This window comes from Epinephelus lanceolatus, chromosome 17 (assembly GCF_041903045.1).
Source record: "Epinephelus lanceolatus isolate andai-2023 chromosome 17, ASM4190304v1, whole genome shotgun sequence".
Classification (NCBI taxonomy): Eukaryota; Metazoa; Chordata; class Actinopteri; order Perciformes; family Serranidae; genus Epinephelus; species Epinephelus lanceolatus.
Genome location: NC_135750.1, coordinates 30,339,465 through 30,359,867, shown reverse-complemented (window position 1 = coordinate 30,359,867; position 20,403 = coordinate 30,339,465). Strand labels below are relative to the sequence as shown.

General features: G+C 39.7%; 1 protein-coding gene across 1 annotated transcript; it reads left to right on the top strand.

Moving 5' to 3' along the window:
• The first annotated feature begins 1,569 nt into the window (after positions 1-1,569).
• Positions 1,570-14,406, top strand: spmip7 (sperm microtubule inner protein 7). The gene is made up of 8 exons (XM_033613832.2): positions 1,570-1,999; positions 4,279-4,376; positions 9,577-9,659; positions 10,076-10,214; positions 13,626-13,693; positions 13,785-13,826; positions 13,962-14,069; positions 14,298-14,406. The coding sequence occupies exons 1-8, from the start codon at positions 1,570-1,572 to the stop codon at positions 14,404-14,406; spliced, it is 1,077 nt and encodes a 358-aa protein (XP_033469723.2).
• The last annotated feature ends 5,997 nt before the right edge of the window (positions 14,407-20,403 follow it).

Below are 20,403 nucleotides of genomic sequence, written 5' to 3'. Positions count from 1 at the left end.
AGACACAAGACTGATGCAACAAATGGCATGTTTTTTATCTGGAGAGCGATTTCAAAAGGAGCACACATCAGATCTCACAAGTGTCATTTGTGTTCTCCTTTTGTGGAGGAACATTGTGTGGGAGTCGGGCATATTCACCACTCAGTTATCAGAATAACTCTAATTAGGCTATTTTTAACACATCCTTTTAAACAGCTCTTGGGTGTTTACATTTGCTAATGACAGCCTGAGTAAAAATCATCTATCAGCAAGCATCACCGTCATTGCCACTGACACATTAACATGGATCCTCTCCCAAGAAAAATGCCACCTAGCCAGGGTGCTCTCACTATTTATTTAAAGCCTCATGCATAACAGAATCAGTAAATGTGCCTATATATTTTTCTGTGGAATATTTACATCTGCATTAACAATTCAGACAACCCGAGCAAACTAATTAATAGGCACTGAGGCACATTAGTATTTTGTGTTTCTTTGCTCCAGTGAATATAAGACAGCTCTTTCAAGCCAGTGCATTCACCGGATTACACCATTTGTGAAAACACTTTTTACATCCGTGCGATTTACATAATTTTCATTTAGTTTACTGTCAACTATAAAAACACGGCTCACATTTGAAGTCAACTAACACCACTTCTGCTTGTTGTTTAGCCTGCGTGCACTGAAGAAAAATCATTTTTATATTTCTTCAGGGACTCCAGAGTGTGTCTGAGGTATTCAGTGTTGGTATTATGGTCACCTTGTTGAGCTATAATGGTATTTCTAATTTCATAATGTATCATCGTAATATTACAGGAGGGAATTATATTTTTTGCTGTGATATTTGTGGACTGTCATTAAATTCATAAGGGACAGGACAACACACACAGGCCTGTTTTCTGGTGTTACCAGCTGATAATACAGGCTCTATTACTCCATCTAGTGGTGCTTTGAAAGAAAAGCAGAAAACTACTATCTTCTACAGAGAGGAAAATATGTTTTTTTTCCTCAAGAAAATAAACTATTCCTAACCCATCACAAGACATAATGCAGCGTTCTCTCGGGAGGGTCAGTTCAGTAAACCCTGTGGCAGAGTCTTCTCATTATTATTTGCCACCAAAACACATTTGAGTGGAGTAATTTTCCAGGGACAATAGCCGCCCTGACGACTGACAAAACATTTTTATTTGGTCAGTGTGATCAATTGGTAGTTGTAGGTTGCCAGAACATTACAGCTCAGAGGAAACAGTTGTCGTGAAAGCTCCCCTGAGGTGAATTATTGGTGTGTGTGGGGCATCCAAAATAGATACTGAGGGATGTTCATTAGATCTTTGTTCTCCATTATTATAACAAACACAGAGTAATTGTTTACACATGAATGTGCTATGGTATGGAGCTACACACAGCCAGCAGGTCATGTTGCCTCTCTGCATATCAGTAATTTGATTCTAGCAGCAAACAAAGACGGTCTCTGAGCAACCAGTGCTCACTGCATCATTATGCCAGACAGCAGATCTATGACCTGCTCTGTCAACCACACACACATACTGTAGACACACATATACACTGTGAGTTTCTCCCCTGGCAGTAATGACAGCAGTTTTGGATCCCTTCAAGCCATTCTCTGCAGAGCTGCATGTCATCAGACGGCTGAGCTCCAGTCTGTACAGGGCTGGAGGTGGAGAAGATGGACGGGAATCTGGACGTGTAAACTCTCCTTTTGCTAGAAGTCAGCCTTCGGCTGAGCGTGTCAACCTGGCTCCTTTACGAGACGACGTTCCCTTGCTGGATCCTTGCTGTGGCCAGCTAAGTGCTGGAGCGGAGGTAGTCTTAGGGGTCAAAGGTCGACAGAAATTCATAGATTTTCAGCATGTGGCCTCTGCTCTGTGGGTGCCTCCAGGTTTCAGAGAGCGGCCACACACTGCCCCAAACTCCTCTGTTATTTGTGTAGACCTGAGGGAAGATAAGGATTGGAACTCCAGGAGGATCCCTGATGCAGTTTTGAGAGCAACGCTCAGTGGTAAAACAACAAGAGATTATTTTAAAACTTGCTTCAAATAACAACATTGACATTAAAATATATATCTTTTGTCTGTCACAATATACTGTATATCAGATGCTGTGCAGGTCTGAGTTATGAAGTTGGACAGATTATATTAGTATTCAAGGCTGGCATACCTACAGGACAACTGCCCCAGGCCCCAAACGCTTGGGGCAGCTGAAACTCAAATTAGACTACGGCCGGTATGATTAGTTAATTTATAGATTAGTTGATAGGGAGAACATTAATTGGCAACAACTTCATTTTCTTGCTCCAGCTTCTCAAATGTGAAGATTTTTGCTTTCTATCATCTTATATGATAGTAAAGTAAATATCTTTAAGATTTGAATGTTGCAGTTTGAAGGGGTCACCTTGAGCTCCCCACAATCTAATGGACTAAATGATTACATTACTTCTTATTAATCCAGTAAATTGTAGATTAATCAATTTTGTCTCAGTTGTTCACTTTGACCTCAAAGGGCAATTTGTTGTTTAGCAGTGAAACACACACGCAAAACGTTAAACACACAAAGTACATAAATTTTTATCATACAAATACAAAATAGAGAAAAGTGAAAACATCACTGAACACCAGGCTGAAAATCAAAATTCCACCGCCCTCACTGGTTGAAGGTTTCACCTCTGTGATGTCGGCTGTAGTTGGATAGTCAGAATTTGCTCTGCTGCATCCACAGTGTGACATGTTTTCAATAAACAGTTTTAAAATAACTAAAATTATGTCAAAATGCTGCAAACACCACTGCTGCCAGTGATGTGCATATGTACCCTTTCATATCTAATAGGTTTAATAAAAATAGCTAGTGTTCACCTTCATAAAGGATTTAAAGGAACACATCACCCTCCAAATGATCATTGGTATATCAGTAACGCACTCCATGTTACCTATAGAAAACTTTATTTTTCTTGCATGCCTCCACAGTGAACAAAGAATCCAAAAACAGAAAGTTCTTGATGAATAGAAGTCATAGGGGTCCACAGTTAAAAATAGTAAAACCAGGCTCTATGAAAAATACTCATTTACATAACTCATGCAGTATAATCCAAGTCTCATTTATTCAGTCTTATGCTATTTCCTAAACACATGCATTTTTGCTAAAACTGCAGTATCTAAAACACTTTAAATACTACTGTTTTCATGAAAATGCATGTGTTTCAGAAGCACTGAGCACAGCACTGGATAAATGAGACTTTTTTTTTTAATAGTTTTGCTGATGTTAAACGCAGACCCCAATGACTTCAACCCATCAAGAATGCTGTTTTTTTGGATTCTTCGTTCAACATGGAGACATGTGAGAAAAAGTTTCCTTCACAAATTCAGGGTAACACAGAGTGAGTATCTGACATACAAATGATCATCTGGGTTTGGAAGTAGCTCCTGCACATCTGCATATATCTTGTTTAGTTGTATTACCTTTACTGTTGTGCCTTGTGTCTGGGTTGCATTTAAAACTGATTTTGGGTGCTGCAGTGCCCCCTCCTGGTCATTAGACAGCAGTAGTATAAGTGAGGGCACATTATTTGTGAAGCATGGCAGAGAGCACAGGGTGACTGCTTCTCCTGGTAAAATACGTCTTTTGCTGTTGGACATAACTTCTTAGTATGTAATTATGTTGTTTCATCGAAAATTAGATAGTGTAATGTTTTATTTTGCTGCTAATTGAGCTAGTTGTTAGCTAGCATACCTCAAAACTGCTAGCTAGTCCTGCCAAGTGGCTCTGCATTTCCTGTTGCTAAAAGTTGGAGCCAGTGGTGTCAGTGTAATATAAATGTAATATATGTTAATGTTACTGCAGCTAAGCAGATGTGAAAACTTATTTAATATTCCAGAAAGGTTGGGCTTTGTGTTTATTCCAGAAACACACTGTTAAGGACAATAATGTTTACTATACTGTGTTAACAGGATGCACACATTTCTGTTTAATGAAATTATAACAAACAAATTGACACACAGCAAACCGTGGGCAGGTAGTGATCAATAACAGGAGTGGTAGTTGGCGTGACTCTAGGCATAATACTGTATTATTAAGCTGCCATTTGTCTGCTGTCTGCTCTGTGAGGCTCACAGAGAGTAGGAGTGCTGGGGGGGTCAATAAGGGCCCATGGCTGATTTTTGCCCCAGGGCCCCCTCCTGGGGTAATCTGGCCTTGAGAGCAGTTACTACTGTGCATAGTTAGATTTATTATAATTCACAATTTGCCTGTGTCCCAGATACTTAATCGTTTTTGTGTCATCTTCAGGTTCAACCAATCCTGTTAAAGTTCAACGACATTCAGCAAGGACGTCAACTAAAGCAACATCACACAGCAGATTCACTGATAAACACGCTGCACCTCAGGTGGGTGATGACTGAATTAGCTTTCCTACTTAAGCGCTACTTAAGCGCAGAACAGCATGTATTTACTACATGGACCCCAACAGATCTTTGTTTTCATTTACCTTAATTTTTCCTGTTTAACTCTCTGAGCACATATTTATTTACATATTATATTCCATCCACCGCACCACACATCACCACAAACACAAGCTTGAACAAACACTGGCTCAGTTTCTAGAACAAATAGTTATTACATTTCATTAGATCACTGGTCGATTAATCACTTCACCATCATAACGCAAACACATATTAACTATGAAAGAGTAATCCATAAACACACCCTTAGGGCTTCACCACACATGATAAAGCATCACATTAGCCCACTGTTATTTAGGCAGGTGTTCACTTTGAGAACATAATCATGCTTTATTATGTTGTTTCTGAGTCTGCTTATTGGAGTAATCATAATTATCTTGACATACATTATTGTGGCGTAGGAGAATCTTGCCGTCCTCAGCTGCAGTGAAGAGTTAAAGTGTTATCTTGTGAATGGAGGCTTGATTGATGCCTGTATTTAAGCAGTTGGAGACGTGGGAGGCGAGCGGTGAACACAGTGCTGCTTGTTGATGCCTAAGAACGTCAAATTGTGTGATTGACTAATTCAGATTCACTTAACAGGGTATGTGTGGATTTTTATCTTTACTTTTGTTTTTGCATTAGTCATTTTGACAACATTCTGACATTTTGTGCTTTAAGGCACTAGCTGCGTCATTCTATGGTAATGTTGGTCAGTCGATCCACCACTTTGCTCCAGACTAATATATCTCAACAAACTGAATTGTCATGACATGTGGATATTCATGGGTCCCTGAGGATGAATCCTAATGATTCATTCTTCTGGTACAGGATAAGCGGTCACAAATAAGGGTTATCCCAGATGGACAGGTCGAAAGGCTATTACAGGGCACTTAGAGACAGACAACCATTTATGCTCACATTCACACCTACAGGCAATTTAGAATCACCAGTTAACCTAAAGTGCTTGTTTTGGGACTGTGGGAGGGAGCCGGAGAACCTGCAGAAAACCCATGCTGACACGGAGAGAACAACCGAAACGCCACACAAAAGTGGGGCACCCTTTAGCACACTGGGTAGAGTGTGCACTAAAGGTGCGGTTATCAGCAGTCCTGATTTGATTCCAACCTGTGGCCCTTTGCTGCGTGTCATTACCATTCTCTCTCTCCCATTTCCTGTCACTCCCCAGCAGTTCTAATATAAAGGCAAGAGCCCTAAAAAAATCTTTAAAAAAAAAAAAAAAAACACACAGAAGGGCCACAGCAGGCTGATTGAGTCAAACCTGACACCCTCTTGCTGTGAGGCGAAAGTGCTAACCACTGAACCAACGTGCCACCCATGACATTTGGCACAGATATTCATGGGTCTCTGAGGATGACTCCTAATGACTCTGTTAATCTCTTGTTCAAATATTAAGTGTTGTGGACATTTAGGTAGCCTAAATGTCTCAAAAACTTGATCACCATGAAACATGTTACACATGCATGTCCCCGGCAGGATGAATTGTATCAGCTTTGGTGATGCCCTAGGTTTTCATCTCACGCCATCATGAGGCTTAAAGGGATAGTTCGACATTTTGGCAAATTCGCCTATTGCCGTAATCCCTATAGTCATATGAGTAGGTACATTACCTTTAATTGTCAGTGCGTGCTGTTGTGAGATCGGTGGGGCAGAGCTGCCCACTGAAATGGAGGTGAACGGTACAGGTCCCTCTCTCCCTCAAAACTAATCAAATACACCATCAAATGACTCCAAAACGCTCGTGTGGACAACTTGTAGCTTACACATTCACCATGCTATGAAATAATAATGTAATATTACGAGACAAAGTTGTTTTGAAGCCAAATGCAGAGCCAGAGCTACATTCCAGAAATACAGTACTTGCTGGGCGGAGTGATTTCAAACAGCGTATGTTTAGTGCAGTTACTCCCGTCATCAAAACAACAAGTTTGTTGAGAAGAAGTCAGAATATACAGAGGAAGAGTTACAGGTTTTGGAAGAAGAGAGAGCAAGAAGAGAGGCTGAGGCTGCCGAACATCCAGGGGCTGAGGGGAGACCCAGAGCCGGTGGTGTAAATGTGGGGCTTACTGGCCACTTTATTAGGTACACCTGTGCAATATAAATATAGAGTACGTCTCAAAATAATCACCGGAACACGGGGAGAACATGCTAACTCCACACTCATAAATCACCACAACTCCTGAAGGAACAACAATATGAAATGTTCCCTAGCAGTCTGTTTATTCCCAACAATGAGAAGTAATGCTAGTCACTTTACTATATGCTCTGGGCAAGCACTTATCCATAACATAACAACAACATTTGCATTTTAGCCTTATTTACCATGCTTGGGTTGTAGGCTAATGTTAAGCAAAATACACAACGATCACTTACCACGTCTGCTCGTTTTGTGATGCCGACAGATGGTATGACAGTATCTTTCAAGAAAAGCGTTTGAACCATTCCTGAGCTTCTGCGCTCCATCCTATCAGCGTAGTCCTCCGGTAAAAAATGGCAGGAGCACACAAACATTTTCCGGATTATTTCCACAGGCGTGTTGGGGTCGATGTCCAGTACAAATAGCCATTGTTTCATCCTGTCCATATTACTGGTTTGCTCCACGTCTTCGGCTTGTTACTGCAACCTTTTACAATGCATGTGTAAACCATGATTTACAAAAACACCTGTAAACTTTCCTCTAACCTTCTGGTGCGTCCAGCTGACGATACCGCAAATGGCTACAAGCAACAACAACGGCACTGTCTCAGGTACGCACTGTGTCACTCCGCCCAGTGGTTTACTCAAGAAAGTAGTTCCGAGTATTTGCTTCATGTGTCGTAATGTTACTTAATTATACATTATTATTTCATAGCGTGGGGAATGCGTAAGCCATGTGTTGTCCACTAGAGCGTTTTGGAGTCATTTGATGGTGTATTTGATTAGTTTTGAGGGAGAGAGGGACCTGTACCGTTCACCTCCATTTCAGCGGGCAGCTCTGTCCCACCGATCTCAGAACAGCACGCACTGACAATTAAAGGTAATGTACCTACTCATATGACTATAGGGATTACGGCAATAGGCAAATTTGCCAAAAATGTTGAACTATCCCTTTAAAGTTGACTTTGTCCAGCACTTTGGTTTATGCAAAACAAATGATATCAGCCTCAGCTGCTCTTTGCATTTAGTGTAACATTTAGTAGGCCAACATGCTAAACAAAGACAGTGATTATGGTAAACATATACCTGCTAAACATCAGCATGTTAGCATTGTCACTGTGAGCATGTTAGCATCCTGATGTTAGCGTATAGCCCAAAGCCTGGCTGTGCTGAAGAACAGCCCCAAAGAGCCACTAACGGGGCTGTAGACTCTTACTTTTGTTTTATTTCATGTTCTGACATCTAATAGATGTTTGTTATTTTCATTCTTGATCTCTTTATTCATTTACAGGTACTGAAGGGATTTTAATTAAATTAATGAATTTGTGCAGACTGTTGAGAGATTTGGAGAGTACCAGAGGTCCTTTGTAAGATCATTAGGCTGGTATTAGAGGCATTATACTGTTTATATTTAAAACCAGTGGTCTACTTGTATGAGATTTTAAATGTGCAGTGTGTAGGATTTAGGGGGATTTATTGGCAGAAACTATATGTAATATTCATAACTATATCACTAGGTTATACCTACCTGAAAATAAGATTTGTTGGGTTTTCATTACCTTAGAATGAGATGATATTTCTGCATACAGAGTGGGTCCTTTTCTGCAGAGTACGCCATGTCTCTCCAGTAGACAAATCAAACACTGGCTCTAATTAGGGCCATTTACATTTTGGTCGCCACAGCTCTCCTACACACTTGGCTCATGGGAGAGGTTTCAGTTCTGCAACCTCCTCGCTAGATGCCAGAAAATCCTACACACTGGCCCTCCAAGTGAATGACTGATTCATTGATTAATATTTTTTTATTTTGTGTCATGTTTACAAACATGTGCCCAACCCTCATGGATTTACAAGACCCCATTACTATATAATTGCAGTGATCCATCCAAAATACATGTTATCTTACTGCTCAGTCTCCAGAGAGAGTACTCTGCCTTCTATATACAGAGTCTGCCTCAAAAAAAGGTTCCCCCTCTAAAACATAACTCAAATTTTCATGGTCATCCAACCAAAACAAATCATCATAAATGGGGGTCATTTTGCTGAAAAGTACAGCCCTTATGTCTTTTTGGACAGGACAGTAAAACAAAAAAATGAGCCTCATTCTCAATTTCACCTACGGTATGTTACACAGCAAACAATGTCTGTCCTCCTCTGGAGTGGCATTAAACCTACCAGTCTCTGAGGCTGATGGTAATGTCCCTGTGCACATAGGAATATTTGTCTTTAGTTTGAATTATACTTCACATAAGGTTCTACACTGAAGCTATTCTTTATGAGATACTAAGTATTTATCAGACCATTTTTTCCAAACATGAGCAACATTTTACTCCTAGTCTCCTGAATATCACAGAGTAAGCTGCTCTGGGAAATAAATAGCAAGTTGTTCAAATAAAACAAGGGTCTCATATAATTAGCCCAGGGATGACAGTGGGAGATGTCCCAGTTAAACATCTTTTTAGTGAGTCTCTGATCAGACATCTTCATAAGTCTGTTCTATTAACATTTATACCTGATGTTTGGAGGTTCCCATCCCATATCTCCACTAACGGCCAAAGCTGAGAAAATTTATGGACTCCCAAAAAGGATTGAATCACTTAATGATGCACAGTCGAACAACTTGTACATTCTCTGAAACCAGCATAGTCAGACACAAGACACACACATGAATCATAGAGTTGTGTATGAGGTTAATGGTGTGATGTTTCATTTGTACACTGGTTTTTAATATGGTGCTGGTTTAAGAAGTATGCATTTATTGATTAATATTCAAAACACATCTTTCTTTGAATTAAAAGTGTTTATGTGAGACATTAAGGAAGGAAGAAAAATAAAGAAAAATATCAACACTAATTAGTGACCATGTAGTGTCTTGCATCCTAATCACCTGTTTTGTTTTTCAATCTTTTGCAAGTTGCTGCCTGATTTTAAATGGACACAAAATGAAACCACTGACAATAAAAAAAAATTTTGAATATTGTTTTTTAAGGATGGCCTCTCTTCTGATTTGAGACTGTGGACAGACGACTCACCAGCAGCTCGGCGCTTCAGATACACTTCTGCAACACAGAGGTTAGAACACTGTGACCCTTAATTGTCTCCCTTCAATAACAGTGGAACCAAACAAAGCTCACCTCCCACATAATTCATTATGTGCAGTCCACACACGCTGTCATTGTGCTTTGAGGGTTATTGAGCGTGAGTAGGTTTGATTTTGTGCTCCAGTGATGTCATCAGGGAGCAGTGTGTCCTCTTGTTGTGTTAATTGCTGCTCAATGAAATCATGTAGATGGACTGTAGCCTTGCTTAAAGCCTCTGGGAAGAATTGGCTCCCCAGTTAATAAGCTGTCTAATATACTTTGTGCAACGAAGGGGGCTGTTTAAGAATTCAAATTAAAGCTAATAACTTTCGGGAATCAAGTTAATCAATTACACTCAAGTCACTTGGTACTGATGTTTAATGGCTGGAATATCCTGTTCGTTTGCAGGAGTTATGAGGAAGTTGGCTGGGATACTAAGTTACCCCGGCGCTTGAAGGCACCGGAAACAACCCTGGAGAATATTGTGGACCCAGTGAGTGAGCGTCCCTCATCAAGGCACTACAATAGTCGACCTCAGCTGTGGCAGGTAAGAACAAACGGTGACAAACACTGCCAATGCTGGAGCTCAGTTGTTTTCTTTCTCCACAGCTGTGAGCACCTCAAGGTTTACACTCACCTTAAGTGATTGAAGGAAATCTGAATTTGTAATCGCTGATTACTCTGGAGAGAGGTGCTAATAGATCATGTCTGAAACAAACTATTTCATAGAGTATAGAGTATGCTGTAAGTTATTAAGCAGTGGCAGTTTTCAAGGAGGTAACTCATTATCAAGACAAATCAATCTAATTGTTTTACCTTAATGTAATTACTGTTAGAATAAAAACAAACTGTTATTGCCTTTCAAAATTAAACCACGTTTCCAATTATGAAGTGTATTTGTTTTATATTTGGTTTTAGTGAAAGAGATAAATGTGTTGGAGGAAGATTTAATACTTAACTGTCTCTTATTTCACCATGTTCAATAAATCCAGTTTAGTGCTATATTTCTTCCGTGCAGCAATGTGCCCCTTGTGCTTTAAAACAATGCAGCACATTTCCTGTCAGGTTTCATCTCTGGGCACACAGTGTAAAATGCAGCATAGAGACTGAAGGAGGCTGATAAGGGATACGTTTAGTGATATTGTATATTTTTCTTATAGCCATCAAATCCCATGAAAAGACCAAATTCAACAACGAACTGATTCTCCTTTTATCCCTGTTGTCTTATGCCACTTCAGCCGCAGAACCTTGGCTGGTGTTTTCACTGGCCTCAGTGAGCTGTGGTCCTGAATCCGCTCTGTGACTCTGGTCCTCCTCTCTGTCACTGTCAGCTGCGCTGAAGGCATTGGCTTATTATTTTGAAGCACTTGGATGCCTGTATTTTTCAGGATTCAACTTTTTCCTTATGACAGCCACACAGAACCACACTGGGGCGGTCAGCCCACTCGACTGGGACACTTCACAGCTCTCTATCTGTATCGTGTTGTGTTTGTTTTTTTTCACTGCGTTGGCCCAATTTATGTAGCACCCCACCAGAAAATATATGGGTACTCCAAAAGCAACCTTAGTAGTTGTTTATTCTTCTGTGCCATGGACTTTCATTTAAGGATAACTTTGGCATTTTTCAACCTGGACCCTATTACCCTGTGTAAATTGATCAAAGAGACTGATGTAAACAACAATTTTTGAAACTGTTCCAGTATTGAGGGAGCCGCGGAACAAGCTGCAATGGAGGCACACAGGGCAATCAAGCATCATCACTGTATGTTAATTAAAAGTGTTTATTTTTGACACAGAGCTGCTCAGATTGTTACTCTAAATGTCTTATTATATCTGTTTGCCTCGTTAATCTCTTTCTGAAATATGAGAGGTATCATGAGATGTCACCCGTTGCAGGAACAGTGGAAACCTGTGTGAGATCTGGAGAGAGTATAATAATGGGAGCAGTTTATAGAAAATGTATTGTCTAAAAGATATTCAGTGTCATGGATGATTATTTACCTGATTGACAATGTGGTTCAGGACTTTGAATTCTTTCGCTGCTGTATTTATTTGTGACAGAGTATAGGGGCTCGTACAATAACTAACATTACCATTGTCATTCATAACCAGTAGGTATCTTCTTGATGCATAGGAAGGCCAAATGTAGGCATACAATTTAATTAAAGTATATTATAGGTTGTATAATACCGAAGCATGAATGTATTTTTCCACCACGCACACACACTGTGGTAAACATAGTGTTAGCTTGTTGATTATTACTTATTTTATACTATGGATGTCAGCTGATGAAAATGGAAAATCAATCTATATAAATTTGTTATAATCAGTGCTGAATCAGTCGATATTTTAAACCTTCTAATTGTGTATTGATTGATTATCCTGCCAGGCTTTCACGTGTCACACTATGCAATGTCAACAACAGCAGCAGGTAAATCCACTCTTGGAGGAGCAGTTTTCTTCAGGAAAATAAGCTCTGGATTTCTTCTCCTCTTTGACAGTTAGTACTCATCCTGCTGGTCACTGCAGACCTGACCACCAGGACAGGAGTGTTAGGATCCATTTGTTGCACAACTAACCAAAACTTAAGCGCGTCCACATTCGACGAAGATAGTCTGTGAAAGCTGCTTGGAGTGTTGCTCCTCATTTTGTCAGCACAGGTCAAAAATGCGCAAACACAAACCACTCTATACAAAATATGCATTTTAACTCACAGCTCCCAGCTTCATGACCTTGCAGCAGCTGCCCTCCGCTGCCTTTTTTTGTCTCTCTCTCCCTCCTCCTTCACTTTTCATGTGTATACTCCAGCTCACATAAATACTGGCAGCGGTCAAATTCAAAAGCCTCATCCACATTTTTGAAATCAGGTAAATAATCATCCACGACACTGAATATATTTTAGATTACACTAAACTACATTTACTGTAAATTACTCTGATTACTCTCTCCAGAACTCACACAGGTTTCCACTGTCACTGTGTTGCTGCAACAAGTGACATCTCGTGGTATTTCAGTAAGAGACTTCTGCTCAAGGAGGCAATAACAAACAGACAGGATCAAGTGAAAGGAAAAGAGACACTGAAAACACAAAACAATCTTAGCCGCTCTGTGGCAAAAATAACCACTTTTAATGGACATACAGTGACTATGTTTGATTGCCCCGCGTGCCTCCATTGCAGCCGCTGCTGGCTCCCTCAATACTAGAACAATTTCCAAAATTGTTGTTCACATCAGTCTCTTTGATCAATTTACACGGGGCCATGGGATCCAGGTTGAAAGATGCCGAAGTTATTCTAAATTATTAAAAACACATCAATGAGCTGCAGCCTTGCACTGAGTGACATGTTCCTTCATTATGATAAACACGGGCACTGTAGTTAATTTTTAGTAAATACTACATACATCATCCTGCTACCATCACGTCATGTTCACACTACAGTAGATGCAGAATCGCCCTGATATGTTAATTGTTGCACACTCGCCCCTCAGTGTTTTGCAAGTCACAAATAAGTCACAAGTCTTTGCACTCAAGCCCTAAGTCAAGTCCAAAGTCCTAAACTTTGAGTTTCAAGTCCTAAACAAGTCATAACGCACTCTTCTATAAGAGTATATTTTGTTTATTATAGATTATCAGTGTGTTTTCTTGCCAGATTTGCTCCTGGCTCGTTGAAAAAATAGACCAGACGCCTTAACTATTACTGCAGATCGCTGCAGTGTTGAGAGACAGACTTGTTGTCTTTCCATTTGTTTAAACAAGAAAAATATATATGTAATAACCATAATTATTCTGTAATGTCTTCAAATCAATGTTGCAACAATATACTGATGATTAAAAACTGAATGTAGCACTTACGTGTGTGTTTATATAGTGAAGTGAGGCTGTATCTGGTTGTAAAGTGTCTCGATAAAGGTGCCTGATAAATTCTGCTAAAGATCTGTCCTTGCTGTCTTTTCCAAGTCTATTGGAGCTGAGTGGAACAGGCAGCAGCTTCGACGGAGGAATGATGCCAGGAAACCCATATCATTGTAAATTTCCAACAGCCAACTTTATCTTAAGAACAGTTACATTAATGGTGATCATCAGCTTTAAAGCATCTTCTCTCTCTCCTCTTTCCAGCTGCAGCGGATGTCCGAGGTCAGGTCAAATCCCTTTGTACACGTGAGTACTTCCTATTTGAGAGGCCACCGCAGGTGTCTTACACATACATGTATGTTGGTATGAGTTTATGAATCCAAATCACAGGCATGTGTCCTCAGAGCTGACCTTTATGCACATGTTCTCATGTATGTGCAGAGGTACGATTGGCTCTGAGAACATGGATAACATCGACAACATGGATGAAGACTTTCACCCGCTGACCCTGAGGAGGAGCGTCGTGCCCCAGTACGTGCCTACAGCACGGTAAGACACACTTTATGACACACACACACACATATTCACTGTGGATCTTGAGCTGTGTTAATTTAGCATGAAATTTATTTTGCACTGGAGATATTTTTTATTACACCCTGGGTGACTAAAGCAGATTCTGAAACAGATTTTTATCTTTAAAATTCCTCTCACATGGCGATATTCAACCTTCTGTAGCCAATCCTGATTATTAATGTGTAAACTTTTGATTTGTGCCAGCCGAACCACCATCCCTGGATATACAGGCAGGGCTGCTTATGCTAACTGTGCTGCTGATGCTGCAGTCTCTGTCCCAGCTGTCTCCAGTGCTGCACGCTCCTCTGGGTGAGTCTTCACAGTGACTTTTATGAAGCCACATAGGCAGCAAAGAAACCGTTACCTGACAAAAACTCAAAGCAAAGACTATTTTATTTATTGCTAGCAATTATTTTAATAAATCTGTCATCATCCTCTTTTCTTTTATGTTCTCTTGATATTCTGTTGTATCCACTGCAGAATTTTTTCTCCCAGTATTACTCATATCCTCAGCACACATAATTATTTTATGGATGTAAGACACTGGACAAGAATGATCACAAATGTCCACTGGAGGGCGTTCTAATGCACCCCACTGCCACATCATGCCTCAGGTTACATTCTGACTTCACCACACAGATGCGCTCATATTATACTGCTGTTCATTTGAAAATTAAATACAGCTCAGAGTACTTATCATTAATACCAAGACTACAGTGAGTTATATTGAGTAAATGAATAATTTAAAATATCTGATACATTTTTCAGGCAGTATTTAATTTAACAGGCACATTACGCTTGTGTAGTATGTGGTGTTTTTTAAAAAGAAAAAGAATATTCCATGTAGACTTTTTACAGAGGGTAAAACCTTCTTGCAATCACTGCAGTTCTTGCCAAGAAACATCTCGGGCTTTAATCATTGTGCTACAAGTCCCAAGAAGAAGGTGCATAACTCAGGTACAACCAAACCAATTCTGCCATATCAAGCAAAACACGTGGTCATTTTTTTATGTGTGTTTATTCGTTTGTAGAAATAGCATAAAATTAGAAAGATTAGTAATGCAGTGTTATTAGCAGATGGGCATGCACAATAAATACAGCATCAAAAAACCCCAACTTAAATAAATATTATAAATACTAAATAATAAAGGTTTTTAAAATGTTGTGCCCTTTTTGTTTGGAATTGTGTTTCAGCGTCTCTGTGTTTTAGTGCCTGTATGTATTTGACTGGCATCACGTTAAGCTTTGGGCATTTGCATCAGCTAAATGTGTATCTTATTTTTTTGGATGAGTGGGCTGGTGAGATACAAGTTAATGGTCAGTTGGCAAAGACTACAGTAATTGGAAATGTTCCGACAGAGATTAAAAAACATTGGATGTCGTTCCTGGAGACAGACAGGAGGGAAATTGGAAGTCTTGGAAAACTGGGGAGAAAATGACAAGAAGGTTAATTTGAGGGCAAAAATAACATTCTCACACAGAGGAGATCTCACAGGAGATTTCTGAATTTCTTATATGACATCAAGCGCAATGGAAAGTATTTCATTTTAGTATATTTAACGTCATTAAAAAACTGTTTAACAGTCATCTTAACTGTGATCATGTCACTTAACATGAATAAAAATGTAAGCACTGTAACACACCTCACTGTGTAGAGCAGACATCCCTCCGCTCTGGGAGTGTTGGCTGTCTGTTAAGGGGGTGTAAACCTGTTTCCTAGGTGGGCCCCAGTTGAGCGAACTTTACCGGCTTTTGGAGCAGGCATCTCCAGATGGCTGATTCCAGAGCAGCTCGTGGTAATCGTGGTTTTTCACAACCTAGATCCATTTTCCTGATGCCCGACACCCCCCTGAGATCTGTTTCCTCTGCTGATTAGGCTGGCCTCCCATATTTTTTCCCCAAAACAGAAAAGAAGACAAGCACTTGGATTGATTAACTGTCTGCTGCAACGGTCAGACGTCTTCAGGATTTCTGCTTGCCAAAGCTCACTTATTACACAAGTGCCTTTGGGTATTTTTTAAGTATCAGTCTGTAGCACTTATTTGGCACTTATTTTCACTTGATCCAAAATAAATGATAATTTACTGACTTAAAATTGTAATATTTTCACAGGACAATCAAAGATTCGGGGGGACCTACTTTTGGCCATGCAGCGCCTTTGTCTCGAATGGTGACCACAGTGACCCCCTGCAACCCCTTCCTGAGATCTGCGCTTCCTGTCACACACAGACATGCGAGGAGGCATTAGACAAAGCAGATGAGAAAGTTTTGAAGGTGTCAGCTTCCTTTTTATGCCATCCAATCTGTTTATATGAATACGTCTATAATGATGTGATGTCAGTGACTGATTCGGAGTGAGTTGGAGAATAATGAGATGCCCCATTATCATAATTTCCCTGATTTAGATGAGTGGTTTTCTAACTCTGGGTAGTGAGCTCTTGCATTGTCCTCTTAAACATTCGCTCTCTCACTGACTCACTCACTCGCTCACTTTGTGTATGTGTGTGTGTGTGTGTGTGTGTGTGTGTGTGTGTGTGTGTGTGTGCATTTCAGCCCACACACGCTGTTTCTATCATGAAGGGCAAAGAGGTGGACCAAACAGAGAAAATATTTTGGGAAGTATGGATTTTCTGCACTAATGTTGAGCATTTAACAGCATAAAAACAACAGCAGGTGTAAGAGATCCATTATGAGTCATATTTTAGTATTAACCCGAGCTGATTTGCTCAGGAAGTACATATTAAATACATTCTGCAGTCTGCATACATCATTTAGAGGCGTTAGTTTTTTGTAGATGTGACTGTACTGCGAATAGACATCATTATGAAGTGTCTGCCAGCTATAGCTATATGTCTGTGGTTTGTGCAGCTTCGCGCTTAGACAGGAAATAGGGATGAGCTGGTTTTCCTGTTTCTCTTCATCTATATTTTGTTTAGATTTACATTTCAGAGGGATTTCTACTTGAGCATGCTGTTTTTTTCATCAGGAGATAAGGTTGTGTGATCACTTGTGCTTCATAGTTCTGATCCACATCTTAAATATCTTGCATGTATTGTCATTAAAGAGGCACTTCCATTTGCACTTTGCGACAAAGTTGGGGGGGCTCACAAGAGATGGATTTACAAATAATGGTCTGAATTGAAGCAGCAGAGGCCAAGATATCCTGAGTTTTAGACACTAGTATAGGTCAGAAGTGTTGGTTCCTAACTCAAAAGCTCAAAAGTCCCTTTCATAAGACATCATCAGGATTAATGTATTAAACTCTGGAAAACACCCTTGAATGTTACAGGAGACATTGCACATCTGTTTTTTACAGGCTGTATAAGACAGTGTCAAGGTGTCTGCAGGTCTTTAAAAGGTCTTAAATTCAATTTAAGAAATATATGGCCTTGAAAGTAATTGAAATATAATTAATTTTCAGTCGGCATGGTCTTAATTGCAACAGATATTTGATCTAATTTAATTTATCTATCATTTATCCATCTTTAAATTACCCATGTTTAATGTATTTTTGTCAAAATGAATCAAGCTCTTCAGTGTGACAGCTCACACTTCTGATGTTTCAAATCTTTAAATCTACCATAGAACCTAATACTGTCTTTATATTTTATATTTGCACTTGCCTGTTACCAAAATGTAGGTTAACTTAGCTCACTCTAATAACCATATTCCTACATAAAATGGGTCCACATATACTCTACTTAGCTTTCTACTTACCCGCAATGCTTTAACAACAACAAAAATTGTCCAAAAAATAAAATTACCTTGAAAAGTTCTTGAAAAGCATTAACTTTAAGTGTTTGATACCTGTAGACACCCAGAGTGTTGGGCAAGTTAATAAAAAAAGTAATCAATTACTCATTACATATTATCCATTGAAAAAGCTATTACATTAGTTACTCACCAGTGACATCATTGTTACTTTACTTTAGTTACTCAGCACAGATGTGTCAAAGGTGCCTTTAAACAACTGGTAGTCATCTAAACTTCACATATTCTATATTTACTGTGTACAGAAATAGAAAACAAAACATTATTTTTAACAGTCTGCCCACATGTTAGAGTTACTGACCATCAACAGCTAGCCTAGTGAGCACTGTCCTCACAGCAAGGCCACAGAATTCACACATCCTCCAACTCTTAAATAACCCAGGTGACTCCCAAATGTAGGCTAATAGGCACTGTTATCAAGCCAGCCATGAACACACATTTAAATATAATAATTTTGGAGTTAGTCCCGTTTCTCCTCTTTTGAAAGACGCTAACTGTCTCTCTAAACCTCCAGGCCCTGTGTCATGCTAAGATGTCCCGAACCAGGCCAGTCTCTTCACTGTATACAGAGGGCAAACTAAAAAAAAACCCTCCATCAAACTCCTGGTAAGACAGTGCACAAGTCAACTCCCGATTTGTTTTAAGTAACTGAGCCTGACTGAGTTTAGTAAATGTAATGGAATGACTGAATTCATAATACCCATTACTGAAAAAATTATCACACTTCACTGTTCCTGCCCAAAACTGATCACAATGAATCTGAACTTCTTGTATAAAGGATTTGAAATGAATCATACCAACATACACTGTAGATTTATCCTTTCCTTTGCATCATAGTGAATCCAGTGAATCTACAGAGTGCACGCTTCCTTTTGGCCTGATATCAGCCAACAGCTCTGTTGGTGATTGACGCCTAGTAACCACCATTTAATGTGCTGGACAATCTTGACTTTAAGCCTAAATCTGGAAAGCCAGCATTCCATATAAACACATCATGAAATGATGGAGGGAGCAGACATGCTGCTATTAACTAAAGCATTTTGAATCTAATTAGTGATCATCATTTCACATGCATATGGTGATGTTTTAGACAGTTAAAGATTATGTTTGACACTTTAGAAAACACACTTGATTGCTTTTTTTAGAGAGTTAGATGAGAACATTGATATCACTCATATCAGTGTAGTAGAGATGAAGCTACAGCCAGGAAACCGTTATCTTAGCATAAAGACTGGAAATGGGGAAACGGCTAACCCGGCTGTGTCTTAAGGTAACAAAATCTGTCTAGCAGCACCTCTGAAGCTAAAAAAAATAGCACTTGTGACATCCTGTGTCCGGCTAGCTGTTTCCCCAGATATAATATAATAATACCTTATAATCAATTGTTTTATCTGACTTGCAGACAAAACTGTATTTCTCAAAACATCACTTTGTTTCTTTGAAATTGGCATTGTACCCAAGTTTATATGTTTGCTGGTGGTGTTCAGAACCAATAAAACTGTGTGAACCTTCTCAAAGCAATCATAACTCTATTTGCTAAAAGCGCCCTCCTCCTCCTCCTCCTCCTCCTCCTCCTCCTCAGATTTTCCAGCTTGTGGTCTGAATCTCATCACTGGCTCCTTTTCAAAACAGGCTCACAAACATCATGATTGATTCAGCCACTATCCTCCTGGATCTCTCAATGCCTGCCTGGGCTGGAGATTAATTTCCTTTTCCTCATCTTAATTTTTACTCATCGCCGCTCCATAAAAAGGCTAAATGTCAAGCATGCCTGACTCCTTCTAGTGACACGTCTATTCCAGCAGATAATTACCATAAGGAAATAGATGCTTTAGTGTGCAGAGGGGAATTTAATTTACTCAGACATCCTCACAGCATAATGCATTCCTAAAGAAAGAGAGTTTTTCAGTTTGCAATTGACTTTTTAGATAAATTGGACTATTTAATGTGATTATCAGTCTTGAACGCCTTTGACTTATTAAGGTGTTGAAACCAATTAAGGGTTACATGCTGCTCGTGCTTCCAAATGTGAAACAGTGAATACTGCTTAAAGATCCATGAAATAAGAACCAGCCAAAGCCTATTGTTCGGTAGTCGACCGGCTACATTGCCTGATGATGTTTTGAGACTTGCCAGGTAATGATATTAATTACGGCAACATGGTTTGCTGCAGGTTGTGGATTAACCTAAAGGAGCAGAAGGTTATGTTTAGTTTGATGTGCAGCCATAGATTAAAGCCCATAAGTGTAGTAAAACCTAAAAGGCTGTAGAATTAAGTAATCTCCTAAAACCTTGAAACCCTCTGCAGAAATCTTTTTCGTAGAAGTCAGACGTTAGGATGATCAGCAACTCAGCCTGTGGTGAGTATTGATCCCACCACTGCAGTAACTTCTCTAAAACCTTGACTGAATCATTGTCCTCACAGCGTTTTGCCTGTCTGACCTATAGTGAGCAAAGCTGCTGTGTCACTGGGACGGGACAGTATCTCTGGGGACATGGAAGACCACAGTCACGATTGGACACCTCTGCGTTTGCTGAT